This window comes from Rasamsonia emersonii (assembly GCF_000968595.1).
Source record: "Rasamsonia emersonii CBS 393.64 chromosome Unknown ctg1118621760074, whole genome shotgun sequence".
Classification (NCBI taxonomy): Eukaryota; Fungi; Ascomycota; class Eurotiomycetes; order Eurotiales; family Trichocomaceae; genus Rasamsonia; species Rasamsonia emersonii.
Window position 1 is genome coordinate 1,814 of NW_013563213.1, and position 17,546 is coordinate 19,359.

Sequence of the window (17,546 nt, forward strand, 5' to 3'; positions counted from 1 at the left end):
ACTCCTCCATACGCGTAGTATCGGATCTGGCAGAAACTAAACACATTGATCAGCAGCTGCTAACTAGACCGTTCCTTAATTAATATGCAGGAACTAACTTTACCCCAGCCCACCCCGCATCTGCAACTGCAGTTTTCAAAGGCGATATCCCGATGTCCCACTATTGAATTAATTAGCCTATTCTCCGCCTCTGCGCGATGCTCCGCCTCTGCATGATGTCGTACATAAATATCCCACTCCCATGGAGGGAAATACGGGGGTGTCTCATACCTCGACTTCTCAACGCTTGCAGCCATGGATCGAATTCTTGCGCTGATCTTGGTCCCCCTTGCCACTGTCACGGCACAGCAGATTGGCACTATCCCCGAGGTCCATCCCAAGCTCCCGACATGGAAATGCACGACCGAGGGCGGCTGTGTCCAGCAGAATACCTCCGTCGTGTTGGAGTACCTGTCGCATCCGATCCATGAAGTTGGAAACAGCGACGTCTCGTGCGTGGTTTCTGGCGGGCTGAACCAGAGCCTCTGTCCCAACGAAGAGGAATGTTCCAAAAACTGCGTCGTCGAGGGGGCCAACTACACCAGCTCGGGAGTTCACACAGACGGCGATGCCCTGACTCTCAATCAGTACGTCACGAACGGCGACCAGGTCGTCACCGCCTCGCCGCGGGTCTATCTCCTGGCCAGCGACGACGAGGACGGGAATTACAGCATGCTCCAGCTCCTCGGCCAGGAGCTGAGCTTTGACGTGGACGTCTCGAAACTGGTCTGCGGGATGAACGGCGCCTTGTATCTCTCCGAGATGGACGCATCGGGCGGCCGAAACAGCCTCAACCCGGCGGGGGCACAGTATGGCTCTGGATACTGTGATGCGCAATGCGGCGTCCAGCCCTTCATCAACGGCACGGTCAACACCGGCTCGCTCGGCGCTTGCTGCAACGAGATGGACATCTGGGAAGCGAATGCCCTTGCCACCGCGTTGACTCCGCACCCGTGCAGCGTCACCAGCATCTATGCCTGTTCTGGCGCTGAGTGCGGCTCCAACGGCGTCTGCGACAAGCCGGGATGCGGATACAACCCGTACGCGCTGGGAGACCACAACTACTACGGACCCGGGAAGACGGTCGACACGTCCAGGCCCTTCACCGTGGTAACGCAGTTTCTCACCAACGACAACACCACGACGGGGACTCTGACGGAGATCCGTCGTCTGTACGTCCAAGACGGCAACGTGATCGGGCCTTCGCCTAGCGACTCTGTCTCGTCAATCACGGACTCGTTCTGTTCCACGGTGGATTCCTATTTCGAGCCGCTTGGCGGCCTGAAGGAGATGGGCGAGGCGCTGGGTCGGGGGATGGTGCTGGTGTTCAGCATCTGGAATGATCCTGGTCAGTTCATGAACTGGCTCGACAGCGGGAATGCTGGGCCCTGCAACAGCACCGAGGGGAACCCAGCGACTATTGAAGCGCAGCATCCTGACACCGCGGTGACCTTCTCGAACATCAGATGGGGGGATATCGGGTCGACGTTCCAGTCGTAAGAGTCGCTAGACAGCATGATTTGGGGAGTTGGCTTGTGAAAAGTCGAAAAGGCAGGTAGATGTTGAGAATAGCTATCCACGAAGATTCTTGACTTGCAGACAGAAATGAAAATAATTCGACAGTTGGCCGTTCTTGACAATAGAGATCACATGGTCAGCCGGTCACTTGACCGTCTGGCTCAGGTCTTACGACTTCAAGTCCAGGGTTACCCGACACTCAGTACTTTCTAATAATTGCCTTTTCGACTGTAAGATACACAAGGAGGCCGGAATCACCGCGGAGAAAGATGAAAAGGGGCCAGAGGAGGCAACGAACAACGAAGACTAGAAACACAGCCCATGTCAATATCTAGGAGGCTTCTGGCTGCTTGATGACCTCTCTGGAATTAATCTGCGCAATTAATTCTTCCTCCTGGTTACACGATATTCTAATCATCTGCATGAATCATGCAATAGCGAGCAGCATGAACCTGGATTGTTGTCGAGTACAGTCAGGAACATTGCACCATATCGGATTCATTCCTCTAAGCGCTGTCAACCGTAACTGTTGGTTTCTACCCTTAAAAAAAAGCAAAATCAAACAAAGCATCCTAAATACCAGTTCCTGAGTCAAGATATCTATTCACTAGAACCTCGAAGCCGACATTCCGCGGACGTTGTTATTGATCTGTATGTTGTTGCTCCCCTGAATTTCGAGCAATAATCAATCCCAGCGAAACAGACACAAAGCGAGTCAGATCGCAGAAATCATGTTGGTGATCTTGTCAAAAGCTTAGCAGTCGACCTGGCAGCGAAAGAATGCATCACCCTCAACAGAGCTGTCAGCTCGCAGCTGTTCAAACACGTGGTTGGCAGGTGAGCTCAGCACTAATCGATGCCACTCCAAAGCTTGATATATCGACAAGAACTCACTAAGGCCTTGGCAGTACTCTATCCCCAATAACATTGCCGTCTGGATGACTCCAGGGTGTCGAACGTGGCCGATCGCCTTCGCGGAGTGTCGTCCCAAAGACGCAGCCCCGCAACTCGTCAGAGAAAGGCAGCTAAGACGTTAATTTAGCAGCTCTGCCAACAGAGATCGTTTTCCAGGGAATGGTTGGAATTAATTTATCGGCAGTCAGAAATGCTTCCAATCAGGAAATTGGTAGGCGCCTCAGCGAGGGCGTGCAGGGCCAAGACAGCCACACGTGAGCTCGCTTCTGTCGCTTGTTTTCTCACGGTTGTCTGTCCTCCCACGATCCCCACAGCTTGTACTTGTCCCATTGTTGAGATCTGTCACCCCGCAGCATTGCTACGACCATGAAGCCATTCCGAATTGGACATCGCATCGCATCCAGTCTCCGTTCTCCATCATGGTAGTACTACCAGCGACCGTAGCCAGCCGCGTCTAGACCATCGACCGACTGCCGCTCTGACCCGGAGCTAACCCCAGATTTTAGCCTATTTTAGCCTAATTGAAGCTGGGGAAGCTGCAGGGTGCAAGAATGACACCACAGATTAATATAACCGACAGGGGATGGTTCTTGACGCCTGTCTTCGGACTAAGGGGTTGCCAATGTTGGGATGCTGCCTCGGTGAGCCAATGTGTACAGTAGGGCATCATGGCGGCACTGCATGTCTGCTCTATATCAAGACCGTCTCACCCTCCAGGATGGGTCTGACATCCTTCCGCGAGTGTCCTACTCTGTCGAAGTCCACGGTGAGACTTGACGTCCAGCTTGTTCATCATGACGGAGAAAGAGACACCCGCTGCAGCCCATGTGGAGAGGGACGACACCCAAGTTCGAGGCGTGCCTAATGCGGCCCTCGCCGATGCCACGTACCGGCAGAAGCCGAAGCTGCTGACCCGGCGCATGTTCAAGGTAGGTCCTCGATTCCTGTTCGTTTCGGTGCCAAACTGACGAGACTGCCCAGCTGTACTGGGCCCTCGCCATAGCCACGCTGAATTCCTGCATCAACGGTTATGACGGCTCCCTGATGGGCTCGATCAACAGCTACCCCCAGTATCGGGCCTACTTTGGCTTCGATCCCAAGGCAGGAACGCCGTCGACGGGTATCGTGTACGCCATCTACACCATTGGCAACATCGTCGGCTCGTTCTTTGCCGGTCCCTTTACCGATTTCCGCGGTAGGCTGCCCTTGTCATCAGTTTGTCTGTACTGTACATACTGACGAGTTAGGACGTCGCGTGGGAATGGCGCTCGGGGCACTCTTCATCATTGTCGGGACCATCGTGCAGGCGACCTGCCACAATCTCGGCGCATTCATGGGCGGCCGTTTCTTGCTCGGCTTCGGGGTTGCGACTTCGGCGACGGCAGGACCGGCCTATGTCTCGGAGATGGCCCATCCAGCCTATCGAGGGGCCATGACGGGACTGTACAACGTCCTGTGGTTCGGAGGCGGTGTTCCAGGGACGTTTATTCCGTGGAGGACGGCCCAAATTCAGGGCACACAGAGCTGGCGGATCCCGATTTGGCTGCAGATGGTTTTTTCCGGCTTGGTGCTTCTGTTCTGCTTTACCCTTCCTGAGGTATGTATAGTATACATGCTTCTTCCGACGTCTCAAACGTTACTGACGAAACAGTCCCCTCGCTGGCTCATATCGCGAGACAAGCACGAAGAAGCCCTGAAGGTGTTGGCTGAGTACCACGGTGAAGGCGATCGAGACTCGCCCATTGTGCAGCTCGAGTTCCGAGAAATGCTAGATGACATTTCCAAGACCGGGTCCGACAAACGGTGGTGGGACTACCGTGAGCTTTTCAACACCCGCGAGACGCGGTATCGCTCCATGCTGGTGCTGTTTATGGGTAGGACGACGTTTCCGAATAACTAGACCTGTGACTGACGAATTATGTAGCCTTCTTTGGTCAATGGACAGGCAACGGCCCCGTGTCGTACTACTATCCCCAGATGCTGCAGGCTGCCGGTGTGACGAGCCTGAATACGCAGCTGCTTCTGCAGGGACTTCAGAACGTCGTTTCGCTCATCGGGGCTGTTACGGGTGCGTTGCTGACGGACCGAGTCGGCCGCCGACCCCAGCTTCTGACCGCGACGAGTCTGATTGTGGTCCTGTTTATCATCGTCATCTCCTTGAACGCCACCAATGTCGTCAACACACCGGACGGACCGGTGGCCAAGAGCGGCGTAGTGGCGCGCGCGCAAATCGCCATGATCTTCATCTTTGGGTTTGTCTACTCGGCGTCCTGGACTCCGAACCAAGCGATGTATCCGGTCGAGTGTCTCCGGTACGAGTCTCGTGCGAAGGGGATGGGAATGAACAACGTAAGTCGATCTTATCTCTGCTGACCCTGTCGATGCTAAGTTTTCATAGTTCTTCGTCAACATCGCCTCTTTCTACAACACCTTCGTCACTGGAATCGCCTTCACGGGCGCGGGGTGGAAGTACTACTTCCTGTTCATCTTCTGGGACATCTTTGAGGTGCTGATCATCTACTTCCTCTTTGTGGAGACGAGCAAGCGGACTCTGGAGGAATTGACCGAGATCTTCCGGTCCAAGAACCCTGTCAAGGCGTCGCTCAAGAAGACGGAGATTGTGGTGCATGGAGGCCAGGTTACTGAGGTGCTGCGGAAAGAGGAGCCATAGATGAGGAAGCTTATCATCTGGTCGACTCAGAAGATGCTGTCGAATGGTGGCGTGACCGATGGATTGTTTGGGAGCTGGAATGTTCGTTCGCTACTCATTTGTAATAATTTCTCGACTGTTCTCGAGGAATCTCTCTTGGTCTATTTCTCAGAAGAATTGCGTTGAGTTGAGCCAACGTCATCAAAACCTCAATATATTCCTTTCGATTCCTTCCGTTGGCGAGAGTATGCAACAGCGCAATCAGGATCGTTTGTTTGAAGAAGAAGACTGGTTCTGACGGCCCGGAAGCGGTATACGCCAGACATTGCCGCGTCTTTGACATTCTGCGCACGGCTGTACATGTAGACGGAGCCAGGGCAGAGAAAGTTGAGAGAGGGCACTCACGGGCCGGAGAATAGCTGCGAGGTAGACTGGATTGTCGATGGTGTGGATATGGTGGAAGGTGAGATGAGAGCTGAACGATCGAGGCCAGATAGGCCATGGCAGCGTGGTTGTTTTCTGTTTTGTTGCTATATTAGCCTCTTCAATGCTTTGTATATGGCTAATGCCGTATTTTACGCACCAAGATGGACGAATGTCTTTCTGGAACCTGCTCCTGGAGCTGCAGAGTCTTGATTGTGTCTCGCTCTTCTTACCGCCCGCAGGTTCGCAGCTGCCAGAGCGGTCGCAGGTCCTCCAAGCTATATAGCCAAGGGCATTGACGGAGGTGTCGTGACGAGCATTCATCTCATTTCAAATTCCAAGGTGGAATAACCCTGGTTTAGGATTGATGCAGCTGCTCGGTCTGTGGCCTCCTTTCCTACACGTGACTACATAATCGATGGCGATTATTATCGACTGAATTGGAAGGTCCGTACCTTCCATCTTGCCTTCTGTTCTCAAAAAGAATGCCATGACAGCGTCCTCTCCAACTGTCTGCATCGTTTCCCTCCAAGCTCCATGGTTTCGTTCATTTGGCTGTTTCTACCTCAATTTTACGAGTACATGAACTTGTATTCTGCACTGGGCCTGCAGGTAAACATCGTACCACGACCAAGTGAGTCAAGTCTACCTCTGAACTCATCAAATCATGCCGGGGGATGGTACGCTACATCGACTTGCAGAATCCCCGTGATCGACTGTAACAAGCCAAAGACAAGTGTCAACACAAGAGCACTCAGTGCGATCCAAAAGGTCTCCCACTGAACTGGGTTTCGCCGGTCGATCCACCAGCTAGAAATCCCCCGCGGCTTCGACGCATTAAAGGCCTCGTGAATCTCGGAAATACGACCACTCCAGTATTTAAAGGGTACCTTTTGTGACCAACTCATTCTCATCGCCTATCTAGAGCTCTGAGGTAGTAATTCACTAAGAGACTAGGCTGGGGAGGGAAGAAAGAAAGAGTGAAAGGTCTTCGCGGGGTTTGATATAAGAGGCATACTGCCGGTCAAACTCTCGACCGCCTACCACACCGCCTACGTGACAGTCCAACCAGCGCCATCACACCTTGCCCAGTGAAGCATTCCAATTATTACTGGTCTATTTTAGACTGAAGACTATAATACAGTGTCGCCTTTATGCCAAGAGTTCTGGTTCTTTTTTTTCCAGAATGTCCTCCTCATAAACTGTTCCCTCGCATATATTTAGCACGTACGACCATAGGGTGCGGAAAACAGGGCTTCCCGTCCGCTCAGCCGTACTTAAGCCGCACGCCGGCTGGTTAGTAGTTGGGTGGGTGACCACCAGCGAATCCCAGCTGTTGTACGTTTTTTTTAAATTTCGTTTTTTTTTTACTGCATCTTCTACTTGCCTTATTGAACCATTTTTAGCATTTTTAATCGACATGAGGGAGAAAGAAGCCAAGACTAAAGGATTTCTTCCAGCAAGTCGGGAGAAAAGACGTGTCTACCCATCAGTCACCGAGTAACGGTCGAGGTTGGATTGGATACAAGTTTTCTTCTGACGCATCTCGGTGGGCTTTCAAGACGCTTGCGTGACTACGGCAAAGACAGGTTCTAGGACTTGAGGAAGACTGTCTGGAAGGGCCTGCATACGCTCCACGACCTGAGCCAAAGTGATGACTTTGAAAGGATTCTTCTTTGGATATCTACAAAAGATCTGGTGGTTGAGACGGAGAAATTACCTGCATTTTACAAACCTTTGGCACTGATTTTCGGTGGATCGGGTATGATGCTCCTCAGGGCACTCCAGAAAGCCAGAGAAAGTGGAAATAGCCATATGGCTTATATTTTGGCGAAGAAAGTGGATGATGTGGATGCGGAAAGCGAAAGGAAATGGACGCTCATCGTATATAAAGCCACGTACAGCTACAGCCAAGTTCTTTTTTTCTTCGAAAAAGTATTACAGCGAGCTCGAGATATTATAGATGGGAACACATTTACCATGCAGTGAAAAACGGGAATATGGCTTTAACGAAGCTGCTCCTCGATCTGGAAGCACGATTCTCTTATTTTCGATCGAGAACGGAGCTCCTACCATGACTCAGCTGCTCCTCGAACTGCGCAGGCAGATTATGGAGACTATTTTTCGCCCCTTCTATATGCAGCAATGGGTGGGAATGATGTTGTCGTTCAGCTCTTGCTTGTCGCGCTTAGGGCTAGGGCTAGGCCAGTCGTTCAGTTCTGCACTGTATACTATACGGGTTATCGTTCATTACTCCTCCTCAATGCTGAGAATAGATCTTCCTTATGGCCGGAATTGTATGTATCTTGCTGAAGTTATTCCTGCATTGGTAATATTCCATGAGGAGGGCGACGATATCGACAACAAAACGGGGAATCTCTCCCGCCATGGATTGAGTCATAGTGAGTACGACTGGCAAGGGATGGAAATCATGTAATAGGGTTCCCCCACTATCCATCGTGTATTTCCCATCTTCTGCCGGGCTTCATGGGGAGATGAGATTGGGGGTTAGATACTCTACTCCTCTGGACCTTGTCAGTCAGTCTCGTAGGAGCGGGAGTGGCTGTATTGGCGTAATTCTTTCCCCCCTTTTCTTCTTCAGTGATTCCTCCGATTCTCGGATGTTTGATCTTGCATTGAGAGTTTAATTTGACATCATGGATATATGTAAGTAAGAGGGGTGCCTTTTTCTTTTTTGCTTTTTCGTATCCCCCGGAATAGTACCCCGCACTGACACTGACACTGACAATACTTCGTCCTTTGAATGTGTTAGCCAGTAGCATGAAATAGAGAGACGGCACGAATGAATCAATGTCTTGACAGTGGCCGACAGATGGTATTTCTTACTAATGTCGTGTTCGATTAGTTCGTTTTTTATATACATGTATACATGTATATAGTTTGTTTACAAACCGTGACTTAAGACTGGCTGCTAGCTAGCTACATATGAGCAGCTGTCCAATTCGCGATATGAATGCTTAACTTGAGGAGTAATCACCTGGAGACGTTATGATCTAATTGTCTGTGCAACTCTCTGCATGCCATCTTATTAACTGCCTCGGAGCCAAGACTGTTTGTGCGGGGTAACTAACAATCGATCGACATGTGGAGAGACGAGTAAGGAAGTATTTCCTCCGTCGACAAGCATTGCCGTAGGGGTCTGTGCTGTGAACTTTAGGACATGTATTGATGATAAGCTTTCGGAGAGGCCGATTCGAACAAACATCATTTTCTTGTTTCTCTCACGCGGCAGGTAGCGCGGTCATAGTGTCTTCTTTTCTCCAATGATTGATTGCTTAAGCCTCTCTCCGCTTGTACTAACCCTAAGTCTTTGTAGCAGAAACGCCGAAGGTCGGAGGATTCAGTAGGAATAATATCATGCATTTGCTTGCTGATATTGTAGATGTTGGGGTAAGTCTACTTAATCGAAAATAATGTTCATCCAACAATACTTGACTCAAAACTAACATGACATTATCTCGCTATCTTTCTCGGAGGTTTTCCGAGCGTGCCACTGAATGAGCATTCCATTGGCGTGAGGAATAAATCTATACTGTACAGTTCGAAAGTATAACTTCGAACCTGCCATTCTAGTCAACGTACGCGGGGTAAGGCCTGTGTATCCTATTCCGTTCAGCAGAACAGTGTCAGGCAAGATGGCCGTGCGCAGGAGCACGGACTGTCGTTGACAGACCTGTTGCGTTATGAAGATGGAATGGTTACGATGGAGTATCAACATACAAAAAACCCTAGGATATCCAAGTATGCTGGAAACTGAAGAGTCTTGACATGATCGTAGCAAACCTGCTTTATGAAGATGAAGGTCCATCTGTTGTTCTCCTTCGTCGCCACCGCCAGCGCGCTCTCCTATGAGCTGGCAGCCACGCTCCCCTGGACGCCGAAAAACGCAACGAGCGTCGACCAGAGCACCGTCTACAACGACACCTACTACCTCGCAGACCGCACCAACAGCGCTGTCCATGTCATCGACATAGCTACTAACGAGGAGAAAGCCCCGATCACCGGCTTCAAGGGCCTGTCCATCCGCAACAACAAGCCTGACTCTGCCACCTCCGGCCCCGACGGCCTCGTCGTCTTGCCTGACCGCAACGAACTGTACGTGGGTGACGCAGACGGACTCGTTCGAGTCGTCGATCTGTCTGAAAACAGAATCGTGGCCAACATCTCGACCAACGCGACGACCCGCGCGGATGAGTTTGCCTACGATCCGCAAACCAATACGGCCGTGGTGACGAACCCAAATGAAGTCCCTCCCTTTGTAACTGTCATTTCAGCGACAGAGCGATCAGTGCTGGGTCGCATCGTCTTCAACAACGCCTCTGGCCTCGAGCAGCCCGCGTGGAATCCCGCCAGCGGCCGGTTCTACATCTCCGTGCCCAGCACGGGGGCCAACCCGGGCGGCGAGATCGCCGAGATCGACGTGACGAGTCTGACGATCAGCAGGGTGCTGCCACTGCCGGAATGCATCCCCGCAGGCATCGTGTTCGGCCCGGGGCAGAACCTCTTTGTCGGGTGCAGCCAGGACCAGATCCTCACGTACGGCACGGCGTTCAGCCCGGTGATCGACGTCGCGACGGGCAGGATCATTGCCAACATCTCGGGTCTGTCGGGTATCGACCAGGTGGCGTACGATCCCGCTGCGATGCTGTACTATGCCTCTGCGTACCAAAATCTAGCTGGGGGTAGCAAGTCCGGCACACCGACGCCGCAGCTGGGCATCGTCGATGCGAGGAGCAACACGCTCCTCCAGACGCTGACGACGGATAATGTGACTGCGCATTCTGTCGCCGTTGACCCAAAGACAAACCAGGTGATTGTGCCGCTCGCAAAGGATGGCATTGCAGTGTACAGTCCTGCAGCCAATTCCACCGGCGGCAGTCAATCTGGGAACGGAACTGCAACAGCGACGCAGTCAGGGGCAGCGAAACAGACGAATACTGGCAGGGCTAACCGGCCAGCTGCCTGCCTGAGTGGAATTGCGGCGGTTGCAAGTTTTCTCCTAGCGATGTGCGCTGTGTAACTAGTGTTACCGTGGCAATACCACGTCGATCAGTCAATATTGTTATGATGTGGCTGCAGATATATAGATAGAATCGATAACCTTCAGCTGAGCGGAAAATAAACACATGTAGCTAGACATCTATTCCCCTAACTTAGAGAATATAGCGATATACTGTACAAACCACGTGAGCATGATGGATATCCTACAACCCTAAATTAGGGTTATGCCAACTTCAGTATTGGGCAGTTCAGCACACGCATACTGTGGATATGTATATACATACAACGGGTGTCCTTTGAAGACTAGCTACATACTATTAACACACCTCTTTGAGTAAACAATCAGCCAAAAAAAAGAATTTGTTTCCTTCAACAGTGACTTCGAGAACCTGTCTTTGCGGATCCTCCTCTTTCCGACGGGATATTCCGGATATTCCCGTTCAGAATATACACCCACACAATAGTACTGTGCAGTACTTACTCTTCCTATTAATGAAGATTTTAAGATTTAATCCAGTGGCGACAACTTATGCAAGTGGATTACGCGCTATTAACTGACCGTTGAATTTAATTGCCTGCTTGATGCATGTGGGTCTGGACCATCAGCTGTCATATGCATAAATTCGTCCGATTTTTCGTCCGTCCGTCCGTCTATCTATACTGAATTCTCTGTCTGCCTCCCTGCCTGCTAACAAGGCTGTGATTATGATTGGAGTGCCAGAGCTATGTAACTTCGTACTGTACCAGACTGCAGTCTGCCAGATTGATTGATTGGTTAACTGATTGACTGATTTCTTGATGATGATGATGATGATTATCTTCCTCCAGATTCTTTCTTTCTTTTCTCCTCGGAGGAACCCCACATGATGATTCCACCACGGCACCACTCGCCTTCATCGACCTCATTGCGGGACCCGGCATGATGCACATTCATAGTGTTTAATAGTATTCCGTGCCTATCTCCGGTATTATGCATGAAGATGCGGTCTGGTAAGTCCGAGGATGGAATGCTAATGTCCGATGTGCGAGTCTATAAATACTGGATATACATACGACATGGGCTGCTGGATGTGACGACGCAAGCAATACCACACTGTACTATACTATCTGCGATATCTTCTATCCTAGTTCCTCTGTGATACTGCCATGTCAGACTTCCTCGCACCTGCCCCTGACCCCCCCACCGAGCTGGGCCGCCTGCGCGTGCTGTCGTCCACCGCGGGCATCCGCGTGTCGCCCCTCGCGCTGGGCGCCATGTCCATCGGCGACGCATGGCAGTCGTTCATGGGGTCGATGGACAAGGAGGCAGCGTTCAAGCTGCTGGACTACTTCTTCGAGGCCGGAGGCAACTTCATCGACACGTCCAACAACTACCAGAACGGGCAGTCGGAGGCCTGGATCGGCGAGTGGATGGCCCTGCGCAAGAACCGCGACCAGATGGTCATCGCGACCAAGTACACCACCGACTACAAATCGTTCGAGCTGGGTAAGGGCAAGGCTGTCAACCACTGCGGCAACCACCGCCGCAGCCTCCACATGAGCGTGCGCGACTCCCTCGCCAAGCTGCAGACCGACTGGATCGATATCCTGTACGTGCACTGGTGGGACCAGACGACCTCGATCGAGGAGGTCATGGACAGCCTGCACATCCTCGTCCAGCAGGGCAAGGTGCTGTACCTGGGCATCTCCGACTCGCCCGCCTGGGTCGTTGCCGCCGCCAACACGTACGCGCGCGCGCACGGCAAGACGCCCTTCAGCATCTACCAGGGCCAGTGGAACGTCATGCGGCGCGACCTCGAGCGCGAGATCATCCCCATGGCGCGGCATTTCGGCATGGCCATAGCGCCGTGGGACGTGCTGGGCGGGGGCAGATTCCAGTCGAAGAAGGAGATCGAGGAGCGCAAGAAGCGCGGCGAGCCCCTGCGCAGCTTGTTCAGACCGCCCGAGCAGACCGAGACCGAGATCAAGGTCAGCGAGGCCCTGGCCAAAGTCGCCGAGGAGCATGGTATCGACTCCGTCACCGCCATCGCCCTGGCCTACGTCCGGGCCAAGGCGCCCAACGTGTTCCCCCTCGTCGGTGGCCGCAAGATCGAGCATCTCAAGGCCAATATCCAGGCCCTCAGCATCAAGTTGACGCCCGAGCAGATCGCCTATCTCGAGAGCATCGTCCCGTTCGATGTCGGCTTTCCGGGCTACTTTCTCGGGCCCGATCCCAAGGTCACCGGCAAGACGACCGGGTTGTTGGCGTCGGCTGGTGCACTGGCTTTTGATTAGATAGATATACTCATGTATATGATGAATATGGAGTCTAAGAAATACGTATGGATGTTGGAATATGTTGGAATATAGTGTTCAATGAAATGAATTCAGGCTATCCTGTCTATCATCATCATCATCATCATGATGCATCACACGTCAAAAAATAAGAACGTACGAGTAATCCGTCCCCTACGCGAACGTCTTGACCTCTCCCTCCTTCAACTTGCCCTCTCCAACCAGCCGCTTGACCTCCTCCGCATACGTCGCCTTGACAGCGGCCACATCCTTGCCTGCGTTCGTCAGCTTCGTCGCCAGCGCCGCCAGCTCCTCCGGGCTGATCTTGCTCATGACCAGCTCGACGTCGTTCAGCACGGCATCCACCTGCGCCGGCGACGGGTCGCCCGATTCGGCAAAGTAGTTGACGTCCTTGACGCTGCCCTTCAGCACGCGCTTGTTCTTCTTGGCCGCGTTCTTGGCCGCCTCCTTGGCCTTCTTCTGCGCCTCGCGCTCCGCCTTGGCCGCCTCTTCGGCTTCCTTCTTGCGCCGCTCCTCCTCCTGCCGCTGCCTCTCCTTCTCCTCCGCTATCCGCTTCGCCTCTGCTTCCTTCTCCAGCCGCTTCTTGTCCTTGCCAGCGCGCTCCTCCTTGCGGAATTTCTTGATCCGCTCGTCACCCGCCAGACATTCGTCGACCAGCTTGCGCAGCCGCGCCGTGTCCTCGGTCTTCTTCTTGCGCCGCGCGTTGGCGTTCTTGCGCTCGATGTGCCGCTTCTGGTCGCGGTTCTCGTTGTCGTCGGGGACATCCTCGTCCAGGTACTCGAACGTCCGCCAGCTGTCAAAGTTGTACCAGAAGTTGTAGAAGTTCTCGACCTCCTCCTTGGTGCTGTGCTCGTCGCCCAGCATCGGCACCGGTTGTTTGTTGGAGAAGCGCGCCTCCGACTCGAACACCCGGTTCCACAGCTCGTAGAAGTTGCCTTTCTGCAGCTGCTTTTTCGTCGGCGGGTCCACGTTAGCCGCCTCGTCGACCGAGTCGAACTGGCGCCGCTTCACCGGATCCAGGAGAATCTCAGCCGCCTTCTGGATGCACTTGAAGAAGTTGTCGTTCTCGCCCTGGCCGGATGCCGCCTTCTTGTCGGGGTGGTGACGCAGGACCTTCTTGCGGTGGGCGCGCTTGATCTCGCTCGGGGGTGGCCTTGTAGCGGAGCTTGCTGAGGCCGAGGACGGCATAATGGTCTTGGCTCTGGAGGGCGTTAGCGAAGACAGACACAAGCATTCTATTCAAACAATCATACCTTCCAATCCTTGGCATCTCGGGACAGCATGACCGGGTCTTCCGGCTCGGAGATGTCACTCAGCTCGTCCTCCTCCTCGACCTTCTTAACCTTCTCCTGCGCCTGGATGCGTTCATCTTCGGAGAATGTGCGGTTATGACGCTTCTATGAAGGCGTTAGCCCGACCTTCCACTGGCATCAGAAATGGACGATATCTACCTACCCGTCTGGCATGGGCCAGAAAGTGCGGCCCAACAGGCTCGACATTGCGCTGCGTGGCACTGGAGAGCGCGGCGAGGACTTTGTGGTCTTTCTCGGCGCTCCAGCCCTGGGGGAGAGCTGGGAGCGGGATATCGACGACCTGGGCAGTTGCCATTGTAGAGTCGACGCAGACGGACAATAGTTTTGTCTGACGACAGAGCGAGGGGGTGGTGAGAGAATATCAACAGAAGTCGCGAGCTGACGAAAATTATTTTTCTGCCGCGTCCGCCCGCCTTGCCTCCGGCCAATGGCGGGCTGCAATATTTCGGAGAAGCAGCTTCGTTCCTATAGTATCTGCAACAACTGAACAAGGATTGATATTTGATATTCTTGAGGGTTATCTTCTGATTCTTGAATACTGTTTCTTGTCTCCCTGTTTATGACAATGCTGGGTGGTAGCCGTTGAGCCAGCTCTGTCAGAACTATACAGCGCTCTCCGCCTAGTCGCCCTTCTTCCTTATTCAGCTGGAATACGGAGTACATTCAGTCGCCACGAGAACCGCATCTTGAATCTCTTCAATTTACCTGCTTCTTCTAATTTACAATACCTACCTTGAATCGAAATGGCCCAATCCTCCGTCTCCGCCCTGTCCGCCTACCGCCAGCTCCTCCGCGCCACCCGCATCGCCTTCCAAGGTGTGTCATCCCAGCGTTCTCAACTATCATTAAATTAGAAGACACTCCACTAATTCTTGTTGACGATTGCATATAGACGACTACCGCATGCTCTACGCCGCCCGCGCCGAAGCCCGCCGCCGCTTCGACGAGAACCGCCGCCTGGGCGTCGACACGCCGATGCAGATCCAGCACGCCGTCGAGGCGGCGCATATCCTGCGACATAACATCGTCCAGGGCGTGAGGGATGCCGATAGTGAGGATGGGAAGTGGAGTACGTCGGCCCCAACCCTATTTTGAGAGAGGGGAGAGTTTTGCTAATGTTCATGCTTGAATTCCAGCACTCCGCATCCACGACGAGATCGAGCGAGGAGACAACGACTCGGTCAGGATCGGAGGGAAGAATGTCAAGGTTGATAAGCCTTGCTCGTCGTAATATACGTGTACTATATACGGCTCTACGTCTTTAACTTATTTGCCGCGTTTCTCGGTTGTTATTGCCGCTTAGTTGCGTGGTTGAGGTTCATTGTGACTCGACTATGCTAGATGTACTGTACTCTACGATGTGATATTTATGTTCTCTGTATATATGTATTCTGGACACAATGACGACAGATCTGATGGAATATCGGAAACCGCAGACACAGCTTGCGGCCTGTATTATATTTTATTTGTACCCATATTTATCTCCCAATTCAACCCTTTCGACCCTTTGAACCTTTTTATCACTGTCTGAGCATTGCATGGTATTGACCAGAAAAAAAAGCAGAAGCAGAAAAGAAATACAAACGTAACGCCCGTTCATGAATACACGATAAAAACTCCCTTTTCCCGTATGAACACATGAAAAATGACGACCGTTTAATCTCCCGCCAGACTGGCATACTGCACCTCTCCGCTTCCAGGCGGAGGCGCAACTGCATAGCTGGGCTTCGCCGGCTCCGTTGGAAGGTCCTCTCCTGCTGCTGTGAGGGTCTTCTGCCCTGCCCCCGCAGCCTTGGCCGCCGCCAGAGCCTGTCGGCCCTCGCGCGCGTTCTGCATCCGCTCTTCGCGGTCCATGTTGTCCAACGGCCTTGGCTTCCCCCACCGCACGCGTAGAGGACATCCTTTAATCACTGCCCTGCCTTGACAATGCTTGGCTGCCGCCTCAGCCGACGCTCGTGACACGTAGTTGACAAAGGCGCAGTGTGACCGATGCGAGCAGACCAGCGAGCGCAACTGCCCGAATTCGGAGAAGAACGTGCGAATCTCGTGTTCTGGGAGGTCGTCCTCGACACCGGTGATGAATAGAGACGTGATTTTCGGATCCGCCGGCGGGTTGATGTCCTCCGGACCAGGTGGCAACTGTGCGGTGCTGGGGAATGGTCGCGCACCTTGCTTTGCTCGTGCTTTTTTGGTGTCGCTCGTGCGAATCGGACCTGGTCCGTTGCCATAACTGCTCCGCTGGGGTGCAGACTCGGCCTGCGACTTTCCCTCCTCTCCCTGCGGCGCCTCCAACTGGCGCTGCTTCTTGTAGTAAGGCTCGCTGTGTGCCAGCCGCCGGAGCAGCTCACGCGCCTTCTCGTCCGTCTTTTCGTACGCCTCCACGGCGCCGCGGCCTTCCTGGATCTCTTTCTCGTGCGTCTGGGCATAGTACTCCCGGTTGATGTGGCTCTGCGGACCTGGGGCCACCATCTTCAGAGCAGCGTCACGGACCACGATGGGCAGGCCGAATGACAGATCCAGCATGCAGCATTGACAGCAGTTCTTCAGACGGGCGCACGTCAAGCAGATCACGGTTCGCTTGGTGCGCGCCGTGCGATCGGCTTTCCACCGGAAGAGGGTGAACGGACGTGTACACTGTGCCCGTCAGTAAATGCAGTCTCCATCAGCGAGATAGATATCGGGTATACTTACAATCTTGCACTCCGCGCCATAGTCCTCCTTCAACATCTGCACGTAGGGATTCTCCGGGAGGCAATTCTCGCAGACCGACGGGAAGTCGGTGGACTCCCACCCGGACCGGTTGATGTCCTGCTTGATTTGCGGGGGCATCTTGGTCCGTTGCCAGATCAGCGATGGGTGGCTGACTGAACAGTTGGGAGGCGCAGAAATCGTCAGTCAACGCGGAGTGACGATGGATTATCGATATTCGAGTGGCTGCGGAGAAGCCTCTATGGCTGGTGATGTGGCTTAGTCTCACGTGACAGAGATTCTTAATCACATGCTCGTGCTTACTCTTTCCGGACTAGTCGATTCTCTCGGAACCCGAGGGTTCCGAGCGGAACCCCCGGCCACCGCCCTTTGGTTGGCTAAGCGCGCATCCCCTATCCCGGCCTGCTGATAGGCCTGTGCTCGTCGCAGGAAATTCTCCAGACAGCTGTCCTCCTCCAACGCCCGTCTTCCTCCTTTCCCCTGTCTGAATTCGAATTTGCCGTGTGGCATTCGCTGTGGAGTCCGCAGTCTCTCCGTCTGCTGATTGCTGGATCCATTGACCTGTTGGTCTCCGACATCGTACGATCTTCGTTCGCCCGTCCCCCTTTTCTTGGGCCCAGGATTTCTATATAACGACTTCGCGCGACTGCACTCTGCAACAA

At 53.2% G+C, this 17,546-nt stretch overlaps 7 protein-coding genes across 7 annotated transcripts; 5 read left to right on the forward strand and 2 right to left on the reverse strand.

Annotated features, from left to right (window-relative positions):
- Positions 1-294: 294 nt before the first annotated feature.
- On the forward strand, positions 295-1,539 carry T310_3626 (Cellulase; the record flags this gene model as incomplete). The annotated part of the gene is made up of 1 exon (XM_013473454.1): positions 295-1,539. The coding sequence occupies one exon, from the start codon at positions 295-297 to the stop codon at positions 1,537-1,539; it is 1,245 nt and encodes a 414-aa protein (XP_013328908.1).
- Positions 1,540-3,266: 1,727 nt separating this feature from the next.
- Positions 3,267-5,143, forward strand: T310_3627 (MFS lactose permease; the record flags this gene model as incomplete). Its single annotated transcript, XM_013473455.1, has 6 exons — positions 3,267-3,401; positions 3,454-3,667; positions 3,720-4,069; positions 4,124-4,346; positions 4,397-4,821; positions 4,871-5,143. The coding sequence occupies 6 exons, from the start codon at positions 3,267-3,269 to the stop codon at positions 5,141-5,143; spliced, it is 1,620 nt and encodes a 539-aa protein (XP_013328909.1).
- A 4,219-nt stretch (positions 5,144-9,362) lies between these two features.
- On the forward strand, positions 9,363-10,586 carry T310_3628 (cytochrome cd1-nitrite reductase-like, C-terminal heme d1; the record flags this gene model as incomplete). The annotated part of the gene is made up of 1 exon (XM_013473456.1): positions 9,363-10,586. The coding sequence occupies one exon, from the start codon at positions 9,363-9,365 to the stop codon at positions 10,584-10,586; it is 1,224 nt and encodes a 407-aa protein (XP_013328910.1).
- A 1,127-nt stretch (positions 10,587-11,713) lies between these two features.
- T310_3629 (Aryl-alcohol dehydrogenase Aad14) lies at positions 11,714-12,841 on the forward strand (the record flags this gene model as incomplete). Its single annotated transcript, XM_013473457.1, has 1 exon — positions 11,714-12,841. One exon carries the CDS (start codon positions 11,714-11,716, stop codon positions 12,839-12,841), a length of 1,128 nt encoding a protein of 375 aa, XP_013328911.1.
- A 174-nt stretch (positions 12,842-13,015) lies between these two features.
- On the reverse strand, positions 13,016-14,470 carry T310_3630 (Ribosome associated DnaJ chaperone Zuotin; the record flags this gene model as incomplete). The annotated part of the gene is made up of 3 exons (XM_013473458.1): positions 13,016-14,056; positions 14,116-14,259; positions 14,318-14,470. 3 exons carry the CDS (start codon positions 14,468-14,470, stop codon positions 13,016-13,018), a joined length of 1,338 nt encoding a protein of 445 aa, XP_013328912.1.
- A 448-nt stretch (positions 14,471-14,918) lies between these two features.
- On the forward strand, positions 14,919-15,270 carry T310_3631 (Mitochondrial zinc maintenance protein 1, mitochondrial Precursor; the record flags this gene model as incomplete). The annotated part of the gene is made up of 2 exons (XM_013473459.1): positions 14,919-14,991; positions 15,068-15,270. The coding sequence occupies 2 exons, from the start codon at positions 14,919-14,921 to the stop codon at positions 15,268-15,270; spliced, it is 276 nt and encodes a 91-aa protein (XP_013328913.1).
- A 561-nt stretch (positions 15,271-15,831) lies between these two features.
- Positions 15,832-17,004, reverse strand: T310_3632 (Pre-RNA splicing factor Slt11; the record flags this gene model as incomplete). Its single annotated transcript, XM_013473460.1, has 2 exons — positions 15,832-16,809; positions 16,867-17,004. 2 exons carry the CDS (start codon positions 17,002-17,004, stop codon positions 15,832-15,834), a joined length of 1,116 nt encoding a protein of 371 aa, XP_013328914.1.
- Between the last annotated feature and the right edge of the window lie 542 nt (positions 17,005-17,546).